Source organism: Myxocyprinus asiaticus, chromosome 3 (assembly GCF_019703515.2).
Source record: "Myxocyprinus asiaticus isolate MX2 ecotype Aquarium Trade chromosome 3, UBuf_Myxa_2, whole genome shotgun sequence".
NCBI classification, from domain to species: Eukaryota; Metazoa; Chordata; class Actinopteri; order Cypriniformes; family Catostomidae; genus Myxocyprinus; species Myxocyprinus asiaticus.
In genome coordinates this window covers 4,187,415-4,204,825 of record NC_059346.1, presented here as the reverse complement: position 1 = coordinate 4,204,825, position 17,411 = coordinate 4,187,415, and the positions used below count along the sequence as shown (strand labels likewise).

General features: G+C 38.2%; 1 protein-coding gene across 2 annotated transcripts in view; it reads right to left on the bottom strand.

Annotated features, from left to right (window-relative positions):
• Nucleotides 1-17,411, bottom strand: part of mapkap1 (MAPK associated protein 1) — a 54,032-nt gene that overhangs the window by 9,977 nt on the left and 26,644 nt on the right. For both annotated transcript variants that reach the window (XM_051667711.1, XM_051667720.1), the window contains exons 7-9: nt 16,364-16,473; nt 408-515; nt 84-224 (exon numbers count right to left, since the gene is read on the bottom strand). In XM_051667711.1, the coding sequence (XP_051523671.1) occupies nt 84-224; nt 408-515; nt 16,364-16,473 (359 nt within the window). The remainder of the gene's footprint in view (nt 1-83; nt 225-407; nt 516-16,363; nt 16,474-17,411) is intronic.

Sequence of the window (17,411 nt, the reverse complement as noted above, 5' to 3'; positions counted from 1 at the left end):
AGAGGTCAGCTGTTGGACTGTGTATTGGCAGAAAGTGTAAAATACAGAGATTTGAAAAAGGCTTCCTGTTGCATATACTGTACCTAGCTGTACGTCAGTGGTGAATCGGAGCTTGTGGATCATGCTGATCTTGAAGGACTTGTAGTGGTGGCTGCTCAACATGTCCTGTACCGTTGTGATGTCTATGGGCGGGTCCTCCTCGGAGCTCTCCTCACCTCTAGAACCTACGGATGAAGAAATAAAGGGAAATAGAGAAATAGCAAGTCTGCACAGCTTTGTTTTTGCGCACTTTACATTTGATGTTATCATTATTTTGCAAAAGTTTGTCAAGTGCTGCTTTTCCAAGAATGTGTGTGTTCAAAGATAAAAAATAAGTGTGTTGTATTTGAAATGTCATCAGAACTTACTGTTTTCCCTGACCAAGCAGAATTCCAGTGTTCCCTGGTTCTCCAGCGTGCTGTCCAGATCTACTGCCAAGTTCGGTTCAGTTTGCTTCTCCAGACGATACGTGGGACCTGAAACAAGCCCACAAAATACTTAGTATTTGCTATGAGGTTCTTATGAGGTCAAACCCATTCAAGAGGCTCCAACAGAGCTCAACAGAACATTTTGATTCTTACTGTATCCTACTCTATTGATATTCAGTTCTTGTTGAAGTCATGCAAACCAGCGGAAGAGGATTTGCTTTTATAGTGGAAAGAAACTGCGAAGCAGTACGAGAAACTCTGAAGCTTAACAGACCAGTATGTGTGTAAAATCTCTGAACACAGGCATTTTATAAAAAGCCAACTTTCACCACTTGTTTTTCTAAATAATAATGCCGTTTGGTGCCATTAAAGTTCGACTAATTTAGTGCAATAGAGGGCTGTGAACGTCAATTTATAACTATTGCCTTGTAAGAACAATCAATTGGTTTTAACACAAACAAAACAAAAACATGGCTTTAACTGGTCCTTCTTTTTTTGTGGGATGCAGGAGAAATCATGCCCAGAGGCAGAATCAAGACACTCTCTCATTTTTCCAGAAAAGAAGAAGAAAAAACCAACAATACAGCTGCCAATCTAAACACTCTGGGCGATATTTACCCTTTTGCAAATTTCATGATTTCCAAAATGTCACCAGAGCCTCCGAAAGCTGACAACCTCCACTGAGAAAGAAATATGTTCTCAACTCCCTAGAGCACAATGCGAGATACATCAGAACACAACTGAAGCAAAACAAACTTCAGTTAGAAGAGAATAAATTTTATGCAGCTCTCAGATTCTTGGCTTGAAGTGCAAGTATGGGACTAGTTGACTATATGGAGGCAGTGAAGACAGTAGCTCTCTTAATCTATGGAAGAAAATGTGAATCCCTATAACTGGCATGACACTGATGAACAAGAGAGTGTGACTAATTCAGAAACATGGGATGTGACCTTTCCAGCCCTGCCTACTTCCCTGCTCTAATCTCAATGAGCTGAGAGCTCTTAAAAGCCACAGAGTGATCTACAAATATCAGTAGCTCAGATAAAGATAGAGTTTAGCATTTATTGTTGTCAAGCTCTTCAATTATTGAATAAAGCAATAAGCCAATTTAAGAGTTGAAAATTATTTTACTATGGTTAAGAGGTAAAACACCACCATTTTACCATGGTAAAATCACTGTAACGCACAGCCTTAGAGGGGCTTATAGCTTTTATTATACACAGCAGCAAGAGCAATATGGTAAAAGTAGCTATGCAGTCGCTAGGGTGTTCTGGGTGGTTGCAAGGTAGCCAGAGTGTAGCCAAGTTGTTACTAGGGTGTTCTGGGTGGTTGCTAGGTTTCCAGAATGTTGCTGCGTGGTTGCTAGGGTTGTCTGTGTGGTTACTAAGTTGTCAGAGTGTAGCTATGTGGTTGCTAGGGTGTTCTGGGTGGTTGCTAGGTTGCCAGAGTGTAGCTATGCAGTTGCTAGGGTGTTCTGGGTGTTTGTTATGTTGTCAGTTTATAGCTACGCATTTGCTAGGTTGTTCTGGGTGGTTGCTAGGTTGCCAGAGTGTAGCCAAGCATTTTCTAGGGTGTTCTGGGTGGTTGCCACAGTGTAGCTATGTGTTTGCTATTAAGTTCTAGGTGGTCTTTAGGTTGACAGAGCATAGCTACGCTGTTGCTAGGGAGTTCTGGGTGGTTGCTAGGTTGCCAGAGTGTAACCAAGCGGTTGTTAGGGTTTTTTGGGTGGTTGCCAGAAAGTAACCAAGCGGTTACTAGGGTGTTCCGGGTGGTTGCTAGGATGCCAGAGCATAGCTACACTGTTGCTAGGATGTTCTAGGTGGTTGCTAGGTTGCCAGAGTGTAACCAAGCGGTTGCTAGGGTGTTCTGGGTAGTTGCTAGGTTGCCAGAGTGTAGCCAAGCAGTTTCTAGGGTGTTCTGGGTGGTTGCTAGGTTACCAGAGTGTAGCTATGTGTTTGCTATTGAGTTCTATGTATTAGAATATTATTATGACATTGACCGTTTAAGAAGGTAACGCCTGAATCACAATTGTGTCAGTGTATTTTAATAATATAGTATTACAATATTATAAATACTGTAATGGTGACATTGAGACATCTCTGACCATATCAAAATAAAACTGTAGCGCATATGAATTTGTAACTTCTGTCATTCGTCAGCAGAATCATCTATCGAACTATGCCTTCTCCAGACCGCATATCATACGACAATCCATAGTGTATTTTTTTCCTGTGGATGCATGCTTGCTGCGGAGAAAAAAGGGGGCATTCCCGTGGGAATCATGCCAATCGTGGGGCAACCTGGTGTTTTAATGCTGTTGACGGGATGCACGCTCATTTCATTTCAACAACACATCTATCCATCCATCCATCTTAATGTATGAGGAACTTTTGACACATCCATCCATCCCTCTATCCATCCATCTATCGATCGATCGTTGTCTGTCTTAGCTGAGAAATAGCGGTTTCCTGTCTACCAATCACTGAGAGCGATTTAAAAGAGTGCGCTAATAAAACGTGACGTCATCTATAGCAACGAGGTCAACTCCGCGTTACTTAGTAAAACTTGCTCTTAGCAGTTTTGTGAATAGGTTAAGCAAAAACTCCTAGCTAGGAACTCTTTGGAGAACTGCTAGTGGTAAGATAAAAATCTTTGTGAATACAGGCCCTGAAACCTAAATTGGAGCCATGGATTAATGATACCACACGTTCACTTGGATGTGTAGACAAGTTGAATAAATGTAAAAAGCATAAACTACAGGTGTATTATGAAGCTCTAAGGGACTCCTTATTTAACTTTCAGAAAATGGTAAAGGCAGCAAAGACAAATATTATTCTGCTATTATTGCAATGAGCTGTCACAGGCAGAGAACTCTTTTTTTTTTTTTTCACAATAAACTCTGTAATTAGTCCATCAATTAAAGCTCACCCAGAGACGAAATCTACAATCTGTGAAAATTTTCTTAGATATTTTTTGTTGATAAAATTGCTGTTCAGAGATTGCAGATCCTGCCTGCTGCCTATGATCCATCTGAACCCCCAATTTCTACTGCTGGTTGGAGTGAGTTTGAGTTTCTCTCTTTTCCCATTCTTACAGAAATTATTGGTCAACTTAAGCCTATCACTTGTTCTCAAGATACTATCCCCTCATGCTTTCTCAAACCAGTCTTTCATCTATTATAAATAAGTGTCTTAGTACAGGAACTTTACCAGATCACTTCAAACATGCTATTGTGATACCATCCCTTAAAAAGCCAAACCTTGATCCAGCTGATTTAATCAATAATATACCTATATCAAATTTGCCCTTCATATCACAGTTTACTACAACTGCAGTCTTTTCTGAATTCAAATTCAATATTTGAGACATTTCAGTCCGGTTTCAGAGCACTTCATACGTACAGAGTCAGCTTTGTTAAGTGTTTTAAATTATATTTTACAAACCGTTGACTCTAGTGATTCTGTGATCCTTGTTCTTTTAGATCTTAGTGCAGCATTTGATATGGTCGACCATAACATTTTTGTCACTCGTCTCGAGCACTATGTGGGTATGAAAGGAACCGTTTTGAAATGGTTTCAATCATATCTGACAAATAGAAGGTTCTCAATTAGCCTTGGTAATTTCTCGTCCTCTAGAACACATCTTCCGTGGGGGGTGCCTCAAGGCTCCATTCTTGCACCCGTTTTAATTTCTTTATATATGCTACCAATCGGATCTATTTTTAGGAAACATGGTGTGTCCTTCCATTGTTATGCAGATGATACCCAAATTTACCTGCCTCTGAGACGCTCAGAAAATAATGTTCTCAGACCTCTAATGGCCTGCCAAAAGGACATAAAACCATGGATGTCCTTAAACTTTTTAAATTTAAATGAAAATAAAACTGAGATTATTATGTTTGGTCCCACACCTACCCGTGATTTTAATTTAGGACACCTTGCCTCTCAAGCTAAACCATGTGTAAAGAATTTGGGCTTTTTATTCAACAGTCATCTTAAATGAGATAAAATCGAGTTTTTTTTCATCTAAGAATTTTATGAATCAAAAGTATCCACCCCAAATTCCCTCTGATATTCTGGTGTCTAGATATAGCTCAAGTCCTCCTTCAATGTAAGTCTATGGTTTTAATCTGTCAGTTTTATTATCTGACTTGTCTGATCACTTAGAAAAGTAACCACACAGCTCTCCTCAACAAGCCACATAATGAGGTATCATTTGTGTTGCATATTTATACATAATTCAACTGATGTGCAACACGTAAATGCATCATATCACACACACACACACCTGCCTAATATTGTGTAGGTCCACTTCATGCCGCCAAATCAGCGCCAACCCGCATCTCAGAATAGCATTCTGAGATGATATTCTTCTCGCCACAATTGTACAGAGCGGTTATCTGAGTTACTGAAGACTTTGTCTGTTCGAACCATTCTGGCCATTCTCTGTTGACCTCTCTCATCAATAAGTCATTTCTGTCCACTGAACTGCCACTCACTGGATATTTTTTGTTTTGGCACCATTCGGAGTAAATTCTAGAGAAAGTTGTGCGTGAAAATCCCAGGAGATCAGCAGTTACAGAAATACTCAAACCATGATCCAATCAGATTTTAAAGCTGGAACCATCCATTGTATAATGATCCTGTAATAACCAGAGACTTAGATACAACGCATGAAGCTACAAATTAATTTTCCTGCTTAGCTGCAAGTGTGTCTTTTGAAATATCAAGCCAGGCACCAAATAAAACAGCTGATACTAAGTAAATACCCCAAATCCACACAAGTAATGCAAGTATGCAACACCTGAAATGTTCATCTTTGTATAATGTCTTAATGTGTTCCTCTAAGCACATAGAGAATAAAAGTCATGGTCTTTTTTCTTTCTTCTAAGCTCCTAAACTCATCTGTAGTTCACACACTGGTCCCAAACCGCAGCCACCACCAGCTTCCTAATGTCACCAACATTTACCCTGATAAGGCACATAGGAATCATTCAGTGCCCCTTATCTCCCCCAACAGACCCACCAAGCTTTACAAACCCTGAGCTGCTCATAACACTCATCATATCTTACAGTATACACCCTTCCTAGTATTTAAAAATCTACTGTGCTATATTTGCTCAGTTTAACCATAAAATTTGATTTTTTAAAAACTGCTACCAAAAAAGGGACATATCTAAATACATTTTAAAATCCTGAGATGTGTTTAATAAATATTAAATAAACATCTAGGTATGTGCACAAGTAACCGACTAATCAAGTACTAATTCTGTACCAGGTAGTCGACTATTAAAAAGGCTACTCGAAAATCGAAAAAACAGATTTTCCTTTGCGCATTTGCCTGCTGTGGGCCACACTAAATTATCCTGTACTTTCCCTCTGGATATCTCACCACATCTTGAAGTTACAATTGAGTACAATGTGGAGGGCACTGTGGATGTGTGTCATCGAGATTTTGAATGAGAGAAAGAGACATCAGTCGTCTTTGTGTGCTTTCAAGCAAAGCCAAGTGTGGCAATACTTGTAATATTTTGATTCTTATTGAACTCTACTCTATTGGTGTTTTTTCTCATTGGAGTCATGCATAGCAACGGACAAGGATCTGTTTTTATGTTGGAAAGGAAATGCGAAGCAGTACGAGAAACTCAGAAGCTTATTAGACTTATTAAATATTTGAATATTTGAATATTTGAAACGGGCAGAGCGCATTTTATAAAAAGCCAACTTTCAACACTCGTTTTTATGAATAATAATATGTGAAATGATATAAATGTGAGATCCTTTACATGGATTCAGAGTTTATATACAGTATGTGGGTTACCCTTAATGCTGTCAGCACTGGTTTCTACGGAGCCCCTTAGTGTCCCCTATGCAGGATTGTTTTTTCTGAAATAGTTTTGCGTGCCCTCGCAATAAGTTTTGTGTTCCTTCGCAATGTTTGCATTCACTCGCAATAAGTTTTGCTTTACCTCTGAATAGATTTTGCTTGCCCTCGCAATACGTTTTGCTTTCTGTGATGGCTGAGGCCGTATTGTTTGGGTGTGTAGTTCTGTAGTGTTTTGTCTGTCCTTTCTAAGTTTGTCTCTCTCTCTCTCTCTCTCTCTCTCGGGTGAGGTGACTGCCAATGTGGCACACATATCTGTGATATAAGATGGAAGTCCCCTGGTTGGAGTGTGCATGAGCTGTGCTATCTTGTTTACGGGCTTTTGGCCGTGTTGACTCTTCTCCTGGTTCCCTACCCCGCAATAGTTTGCATTCCCATGCAATAAGTTTTCGTTCCCTCACAGTTAATTTACCATGGTTTTACTACAGTAACCATATTTTAACCATGATATTCATAGTGAAACCATACTGAAAATACAGGAAAACTATGGTAATAAAAACCGTAATTTTGTGGTTATGATTTCACTATACAACTACTATAGTTTAACTATGTTTTTACTATAGAAATATATTAGACGGTCTGTAGTAACCATAGTTTTTGCTGGAAATCATTTTTCTATTGTAATGTTGTAGTAATCATGACTGTTGTAGGCTAACCATGTTTTGTTTTAGTTTTTTTTGTCAGAAACAATGGTTTTACTATCGTAATATTGTATTAACTATAAAAAGGAAAGTTAAGTTAAAGTTAAGTAACCATGCTTTTTGGCGGAAACCATGGTTTTAATATAGTATACTGTATCCATATATTTACATAGATTAGCCATGGTAATTAGTGTGGTTGCTATGGTTTTACTACAAATACCATGTTATTTGTAGTAAAACCATAACAACCACAAAACTGTGATTTTTATTACCATAGTTTTCATTTTCCTGTATTATTACTATGGTTTTACTATGAATATCAAGGTTAAAATATGGTAACTATAGTAAAACCATAGTAAATTTATTGCGAGGGCATGCAAAACCATTGCGAGGGAGCGCAAAACCATTGCGAGAAAACGCAAACTATTGCAAGGGCACGCAAAACTATTTCAGTAAAAAAATTCCTGCCCTGTGTTAGCTTATTTTGAAACCATTTTTGGTAACATTTGTTAATAAAACTAAATTTTAATTTCATGTACGTGTCATAATTGATACTTTTAACTGACATTTTATTTTACAAGTAATCTATTACTTTTATTTTATGGGTTAGAGTACTCGACTACAAAATTACTCCAAAATGTCCGTCCCTAATAAAATGTTTAAAATTGCACAATACATAATTAAACAAACCACATAGGAATGGGTGATGGGTTACAAGTAACAGGATTTATAACAAGTCAAGGCAGATTTAGCCTAAGGGTACGTTTACATCACAACGATGTACTAAAAACGGAAAACTTTGTCCATTGCGTTTTTGAAAAGATTCACGTACAGACGACAGCATTGTCAAAATGATCCCCGTTCACACAGATCCGCGAAAACGACTAAAAACGCTGTATTATGCATGCCAGGCCAGTAGTTGGCGATGTCACTTTGTAAAGAAACACTACGCGACTGCGCACATAAGCATTCTTCCACAGAGCGGTGAATATAAACAATGAAGATGGCGAAAGCATCGAGCAATTTTGTCTGGATGGACGATGAGTTTGCTTTATTACTATAATTACTTTGCTGGAGAAGCGTCAATAAACTCAAAATCTTGAGCACCATTGTAGTTTTGAATGTCTCGCGCATTGCTTTGAAGTACTCGCGTGCATGCCAACAGACCGAACACGTAATACGCGTGCGCATGACGTCATCGTTTTCACAAATTCGTGTTTTTGTATGTTTACACGGAGATGATAATGGCATCGTTTTCAAAAACGTGCACTTTGTTTTCAAAAGTTTGCGTTTTCAGGCCCCAAAACGCCGTTGTCGTGTAAACGAACAGCCAAAACGCTTAAAAAGTTTTCCGTTTTTAGTTGAAAACCTTGTCGTGTAAACAGCCCCTAAATGAAGCCATTTCTCAGTGGGGACTAGCTTGATTAGGACCAAAGGTTTGTTCGAAGCTGTTCATAAACTAAAAAAAAAAAATTCTAATATTTATCATATTTATAAATACAATAACTTCGGTAGTTCAATGGATTTGTATAGCACTTTTCACAATTCATGTTATTTTAAAGCAGCTTTATAAAGAGTACTGTATTATAGTGTTGTCACAATACCAAAAGCAAAAACTATAAACTTATTTTTATAAAAATATAAATATATATTATTATTCAAGACAAGTAAACTTATCTAGAGACCAGGGTCCTGGTTTCAAAAAACATTAAGAACAAAATTCTTCTACTACTACTACTATTATTTTCTTATTATTTTCCAACAAAATAAAAAATTATTTGTGCTCCAGAAAATACTTAAGCATGTTATTTTGTTTTTTCTTAATCTATCAATGTTTATAGCTATATACATTCTTACAAACATCTTATAATTTATCAAGAACTTTAATTTTTTTTATATATATATTTTCGCAAATTCAGAATATTACAGAGACTTTGGGTGGGCTCTTTTGCCTTGGGCTAGTAAATAAACACCTAGTAACTACATAGAACACGCTATAAACCACTCATAACAACTAAGCAGAACATTAGTAATTTTTTACCATACATTTTTTATTTGATGAGAAACAATATGAAAGTACGGACATAAGAGATATGGAAAAAAGGCATGTGAAAAGCTTGGATCCGAAGAGAAAGCCACACCGGAGACAAAAGACTGGATGGATCTCTTTGTCTCCAGTGGGTAAATAAACAATCAATACTAATCTAAATGCAGATGAGAGAGCGGTATCGCAGGGCTTTCACAGTCTAATGTTTCTCTTCAGGACTAACCCATCACAACCATTTAGACTCTCAGAGAAACAATCACCTGTGAGATGGGCTGCTGGGCTGGAACAGGGGCAATGGCTCACTGCCCACAGGGCAATTCTGTACAACTTTGCTTTGTTTCCAATTAAATTCACTCTAAGGGTTCTCTTGGGCGGCTGTCAAATCAATTCTTTCCTTATAAGGCTGTGTATCAAGCGCAAGTACTCTCAAACCATTGATACTAAATATGCCATTTCATATGACTGAGTGAGGCTATACTTTTAGGGCCTATTTACACTTGGCCACTTCATGCGTTTTTACTGATCGGATTGCTATCCGATTGAAAAAGCTCATTCCATTTACACTCGGTCACATCAATGTGTCTCCGCCAAAGGGATATAAATCCGATCTTCAATTCCCATACTATATGCGAATAAAACAAAGTTCACTCCCGTGATTATGCTAATTCCAGGTAGTGAATTTAAAAGATGTGCTTTATTATTTGATTCCATGTGAATTTGCACAGCACGCGTGTGTCTGTGTATGGGCGTGCTGTCTGTTTTTGCCCTCGGGGGTTGTCGTAGATATGACGCGTCATGCGCGTCAGCTGCGCTCATGTCAGTGTTTAGTTTCATCAACGATCTGCATTAAATAAATGAGGAAAAATGTTCTGTCTCTCCTACAACATGCATTCATCTCTTTCTTTGTTATTATTTACTGCGTGATGCAAGCCCAATGCAAATATTCGGTGACAACTGTTATGTTTCGCATTTTTCCTATACTGATGTAGCACTGTTTGGACAAGGTAAAGTTTACATATGTGACTTGAACAGCCAGATGCATTTAGACTTCGAAACCAGTAAAAAAAAAAGTCTCAAACCACCTCCTGAAGTGGTCTGAGCATTCAGATTGCAATCCGTCTCAAAAGGGCATTTACACTTGGTCTTTTCATGATCCGATAGCTATCCGATCAGTGAAAACGCATGAAGTGGCCAAGTGTAAACAGGCCCTTAAGGACTATATGAAATCGAAATTGAGTTTTGTGGCTTTTAGTCCATCTTTGTAAATTTTAAGGGCATCTACATGCTAGTGCACACCTAAAAGTTGAAAAACGTATCTTTTAGCAGATATGCACATTTAAAGTGCATAGTCTTTCTCTTTTAGGAAAACAGACCAAAAATATTGATGATATCATCTTGCACTGAGGAGCGTATTAAATTTTGTGTCCAGTACAATGCTCTCTAGAATGAGATTGTCCCTACCAAGACACATTTTCTTTGCTTAGCATTGTCCCATTTAAGCTGTCACAACTCCAAAATGAGAAATACTGTTTTTTTTTTTGTATGTATATATTCACCGGAGACATAACTCCCAAGAGAGAGTGTTGGCTATACCTCTGATAACTTTCAAAAAGACAAAGAAACTTGAAGATCTCACATGTTAAGATACAGTTGGAGCATTTGTCTTTCTCTTATTCCCATAATATTTCTTAAATCTAGAAGAGCTTTCAAATACTCAGTATTTTTTAAAAAGCACCTATTATGGTTTTTCAAATATTACCTTTCATGTAGTGTTATATAGCTGTTTGTGAATGTAAAAAAAGTTTCAAAATCAAAGTGCACGACAAATGGAGTTATTGACTCCCAAAAGAAAGAACCGATTCTGAACACCTGAAACGAGTTGTTAGTAATTCCAGACTTACTTCCTGTACTAACCTACGTAATTTGGTAACAAAAACCCACCTCTGGTCTTCATTGGCTGCTCGCGAACAGCTTTGACCCACCCTTAAACACTACACTAAGCGGTAGACCAATCACAACAGACTGGGACATCTGACCAATCAGAGCAGTGTAGGCTCTCTGAAAGGAGGAGTTTAGAATGAATCCTTTAGAACGGATCATTGAACAAGTCGTTTTTGACACTGGGAAAAAAAGGTAATGCTGCAATTTAAATTATGAGCAAATGAAAGTGTTTTTTGACCTTGGATGCATGTAAATCTATTGTATGAGACCTTTAAAACAAAATTAGGCACGTTTAAAAACTATAATAGTTGCTCTTTAACAAAAATGAATGCCAACAGATGGCATTTCAAACCAAAAATTGCATCCAACACAATATGTCCTGTACACGATAAGTCTATAGAAATAGCTATAGACTAGTATGAGCAGACTGAATATTTAATTTAAAATATTTAATTATATATTCAATTGAAGTCACGGATGTTAGGGATACAAGCACGGTCTGTTCAATATCAATATATGATTTGTCAAAATTTTCACACCCCAAGCTTTTGGTTTACTGAATATTTGTTTTGGAAATTAAATATCTGTTTATCGGCCTATTAGTCTATTCAATAAGGTCTATGAATTAATTTCCATAATAAATTAAAGGATATGCATGTTCATAAAAAGATGACAAAGCTATTGCAGTTCAATATATGAAGGTTAGCCAAACATACCAGAGGTAATTTACATATAGAAGTCTTAAATGTGCAGTAGAAAACAGTATTAGCCTGTTTAATTCTAAGTCTCAGATTTGAAAATCAGACTTAATTACGACTAACTTTTGGTGACTAACTCCGACTAGGGTTACAAGACTACAAGAATAAATGCTTCAAACACAAAGAATATGGTCCCTTTAAACCAAAGGTGCTACACTGAAAGAAACGTCTCTCACTGTAGGTTTTGACTTTATTGTTTGGTAAATTTAAGAGGGATGAAGCCCCACTAACTCTCCACGCTCCATAATTTCCACTGGGTTTCATCCATTTTCTCTCTAATATACTTTCATTCATGCACCATTGCCTTCCATTCTTTATGTGCACTTCTCCATCTCTGAGTCTGTCTGAGGCTCAATCTCTTTCCCTTCACCCCTCTTATCTCGCCCGCTGTCCTGGCTCATCAAGGCCGTCAAAGGGGCGATCCATTACCTGCGCCCTTTTTGTATTAAAGTGTCTGACCTTATCAGATACCGCCCCTTTCTGCAAAGATGAAATAGGATAACACACTGCCATGGTTATCATCCAAATCACAGCAGACGGCTTCACTTACTTTCTCAGATGGAAATTACACACATACACATTCCAGTTTGACCAACAATTTAAAAGGCACCAATTTCATAATTTAGATTTACATTATCATACGCATCCTCTCTCTAATCCTTAGAATGAATCTCTTCAACTCTGGGGCATTTTTGGGCTCTGCCTGCAATTTTTCACACTCAAATTTAAGCTAACCATTTAAACATACTGTGGACTAATTGCCAACAATGTGTCTAATTCTTTAAGGAACCCCCCTAATTAAAAAAAAAAAAAAAAAAGAAAGAAAAAAAAAAATTATTCAAAATAATATGTATATGTTTACAATGTTATGATGGAATTTTTTTTTGTTTTTTTCCCCTAAATTTTTAAGCCTGCAATTCTGGTTCTGTTTACTATATCTCCCTCCACAAAGTCTTATCTTCTGTCACAAAATGCCGATCTGAAATGTAGGTGGCGCTCTAATGCATTTTAGCACTCACAGACGTGATTGTCCATAGACATTCAGTCTAATTTTCAGTTCATGCACCACCCCCAATGTTTCATCGAATATATTGGCCTCTGAGTGGACTAGAAGCTCAATCTAGGTGTCATTAGAAAGCTGAGAGCCTCCCCTTTGCTGATGATGTATAACATTTTATCATCCATAGTCGAAAACACATGTCAGATGATTTGTTTAGCATGCTTTTGAGAGGAAAATGGATGCCATGCAAGGAGCAGACGTGTGAGCGACAAGCTCTGCGCACTTTGCTGAATTTTTGATTATTCTCACGTTATAATCTGTTTAGCATGCTTTTCCTGCTGGACTGCATATTTTGTTCTGGACATCTAAGATATAACATTGTATTATTAACATAAGCAAGCTGACAAGCAAACAACGGCAAATTTTTTAGAAAACTGCCTACGGTAAAAGCAGATATAAAGTTTTTAGCTATTTGGGGCTTACAGCAGCAGTGATCGTCACATAAAAGAGATGTCTGTATGTTAAATCATGTTGGCGCTACGGATGGCTGCCTCGGTGTGGAGTGCTCCTATTGTTTTGTGGTTTTTGTTTGTTTGTCCTGTGTTTAGTAATCTTTTTCCAGTCAGTTTTACCAGAGACGAACTGCTGAACATTCGACAGCATATACCAGTCAATCTTTTCCCGGATTTTGAATATTCAGACGTTTTGCTGGACATTTTAGTTGGAGGCGCAGCTGAGTTGTTTGGGAGACGCAGGCGAGGGAGATGAGCAGGCGCGCTGGTCAGGCTCCGTCGGCGCGGATTTTGAACAGCGCTGCCGGGTAGTCATCTAGGAATCTCTGCTCTCTCCCTAACAAAACGGACAAACAACATCTCCTCACCCGCACAAACAAGGACTTTTCAACCTCTGCTGCCTCGTGCTTAACAAAAACCTGGCTGTGTGAAGCCATTCTGGACAGCGCGTTACATCTGCCGGGCTTTCAGCTGTTCAAAGCAGATCACATCGCGGAGTTAACGGGGAAAACGAGAGGCGGTGGAACATGCTTTTACATCAATGAAAGTTGGTGCACAGATGTAGCAACATTAAAGAAGATGTGCTGTCCTAACTTGGAAGCGCTCTTTATTTTTATTTTATTTTTATTTATTTATTTATGTTTTTTGGATTTTTCCCCTTTTTCTCCCAATTTGGAATGCCCAATTCCCAATGCGCTCTAAGTCCTCGTGGTCGCATAGTGATTCGCCTGAGTCCGGGTGGCGGAGGACGAATCCCAGTTGCCTCCGCGTCTGAGACAGTCAACCCGCGCATCTTATCACGTGGCTTGTTGAGCGCGTTGCCACGGAGACATAGCGCGTTTGGAGGCTTCACGCCATCCAACGCGGCAACCACGCTCAATTCACCATGCGCCCCACCGAGAACAAACCACATTATAGCGACCACGAGGAGGTTACCCCATGTGACTCTGCCCTCCCTAGCAACCGGGCCAATTTGGTTGCTTAGGAGACCTGGCTGGCGTCACTCAGCACGCCCTGGGATTCGAACTAGCGAACTCCAGGGGTGGTAGCCAACGCATTTTACACTGAGCTACCCAGGCCCTGGAAGCGCTCTTTATTAACTGTAAGCCTTTCTACTCGCCGCGGGAGCTTTCCTCATTTATTCTGGTGTGTATATCGTGCCAAACGCGTGTTTGAATGCAGCGCTGCAACAGCTGGCTGATCAAATCACAGACATGGAACAACAATACCCAGTTATTATCAGTTATTATTATTCTTGGGGATTTTAACAAAGCAAACCTCACACATGAACTGCCCAAATACAAACAGCACATTATCGGCCTCATCCGAGATGATGATGAGTCTGCATACAGAAGGGAGTTTAAACAGCTGGCTGTCTGGAGCAGTCAAAACAACCTTGAGCTCAAAACGGTGGAGATGATTGTGGACTTTAGGAGGAACCCCCCAACACTGTCCTCCCCTCACCATTCTAAACAGCACTGTGGCAGCAGTGGAGTCATTCAGGTTCCTGGGCACTACATCTCACAGGACCTGAAGTGGGAGACCCACATTGACTCCATTGTGAAAAAGGCCCAGCAGAGGTTGTACTTCCTTTGCCATTTGAGGAAGTTCAACCTGCCACAGGCGCTGCTGATACAGTTCTACTCAGCAGTCACTGAGTTTGTCCTCTGCACTTCAATAACTGTCTGGTTTGGTTCAGCTACAAAATCGGATTTCAGAAGACTACAAAGGACAGTTCGGACTGCTGAGAGGATTATTGGTTGCCCCCTGCCCTCCCTTCAAGAACTGTACACTTCCAGAGTGAGGAAAAAGGCTGGAAAAATCACTCTGGACCCCACTCACCCTGCCCACTACATTTTTGAACTGTTGCCTTCTGGCCGACGCTTCAGAGCTCTGAGCACCAGAACTGTCAGGCACAGGAACAGTTTTTTCCCCCAGGCTATCCATCTCATGAACAGTTAAAACTGCCCCATTGTGAAATAATTAATGTGCAATACACAGCTTAGTCTTTTTATATTATCCAACACATCCTACCTCTTCTGCCATTACATTCCCTTGCAATGTAAATAACCGATTTGTATTTAGATTTGCACTACGTATGTGTATGTGTGTGTTTGTATATATATATATACATATATATATATATATATATATATATATATATATATGTGTGTGTGTGTGTGTGAATGTATGTATGTATGTATGTATGTGTGTGTATGTTTATATGTGTATATGTACGTATATGTGTGTGTGTGTGTGTATATATATATATACACATATATACAGTATGTGTGTGTATATATATGTATATATTTGTGTGTGTGTATATATATATATATATATATATATATATATGTGTGTATGTGTGTATATATATGTGTGTGTATATATATTGTCTATTGTGTATTCTATATATACTTTTTTCTTTTCAATATTTATCTATTTTTTATTCAATTTTAATTATTTTTTTAAAAGTCTTGTTGCTGTTTTTGTATTGTTGTATTGTTTGTGCACTGGAAGCTCCTGTCACCAAGACAAATTCCTTGTATGTGTAAGCATACTTGGCAATAAAGCTCATTCTGATTCTGATGTCTAACAGATATCATATTTCACTTAGTGATTCTTTTGAAAATCTTTCAAACTGTGGTATTAGTGCATCAAACTAAACCATACATATTCATGAGAATGAGAGCTTTCATTTGATATATGATTTGTCTATTTAAGTGCTATTTGAAAGCCTTTTATATTAATATTATACCTACCACCTGACCTCTAGGTGGCGCTGATTTGTGAAACAAATGTTTTCAAGCCTTATTTTGTTATTTTATGGAACATAAATCAATCAGAAGTAATGGTTATCTCTGAAAACTTCAAATTCTAAGCTTTCAAACGCTACCCCATATGCCTGACTTACAGTAAGCATTTGGAGACTTGAAATATTTTAAGCGTAAACTTTTTCCGCAACATAGCGCCCCCTTTTGGACTCACCGGTGGGTCTGCAAAGTTGAAGAGGCATTTTTTTTTTGTCACTACTGTATCTTTAATACTTTCATATTTAAATGATCAAAAACCCTTTTAACATTAAATAAAAAAATAATCTTGGAGATGTCCCACCTGACCCTTTCTGGGAGCCCTTCCTCTTTTTAAGAGCCTTCTGTAGAATTTCCCTCATGGTCACTTTCAGGCTGTCCACTGGGATCAGGGAGAAACCATGAGCCGCATTTCTGTTGGGTGAGAAAAGTAAATTTAGTCATACTGCATAAATATTTTATGTTTGTGTTAGTTGCAATCTTCTGTCATACACGGCATCAACGCCTCAAACCTTTAAATGTAGAACTGGTCCAATTTCTCCACACGCCATATTCAATAATATAAATACTTAAAGCTTAAGTGTGTAATTTATTTTTTTGTTAAAATACTTCCTTCTATCCCAGCTGTATACGCAGTGACAACTGGAAAGAAGGGGGAGATTGGGGGGCCTGGGTAGCTCAGCAAGTAAAAACACTGACTACCACACCTGGAGACGCAAGTTTGAATCCAAGGTGTGCTGAGTGACTTCAGTCAGGCTTCCTAAGCAACCAATTGGCCCGGTTGCTAGGGTGGGTAGAGTCACGTTGGGTTAACCTCCTCGTGGTTGCTATAATGTGGTTCTCGCTCTCGGTGGGGTGCGTGGTGAGTTGTGAGCTTTTTATTAAGCTACTATGTATCATTGTAAATGCAATATAAATATAAAATGCATATCAATGAAAATGATTGAATTTCATTCTCCCTTGTGTTTATTTAATGAAAAAATAATTATATTTTAATTTTAATTAACAAAAATAACTTTTGAGCCATTTTAGAGCAAATACATAATTATCAAGATATACAGAATATCGTCAAATTGCTGAAAAATATCAAGATATAATTTTAAGACATATCGCCCAGCCCTATTGTCAATGCATTATTTCTCGCCCCTAGCCTTTTCTCATAAATTCTTTTAGAAGTATTATGCATGCATTTTAAATGAACTCATATTAAATCAAGACCTAGTGAAGGGAAAAAAGCGAGAAACTTAAAACATAGCCAAATCAAAGCACCAAAAATATACACTTTCGCTTATACATTCATATAAATTATAAACTAAAATCTTCATGTTGATTAACAATGTTCATTGACATGT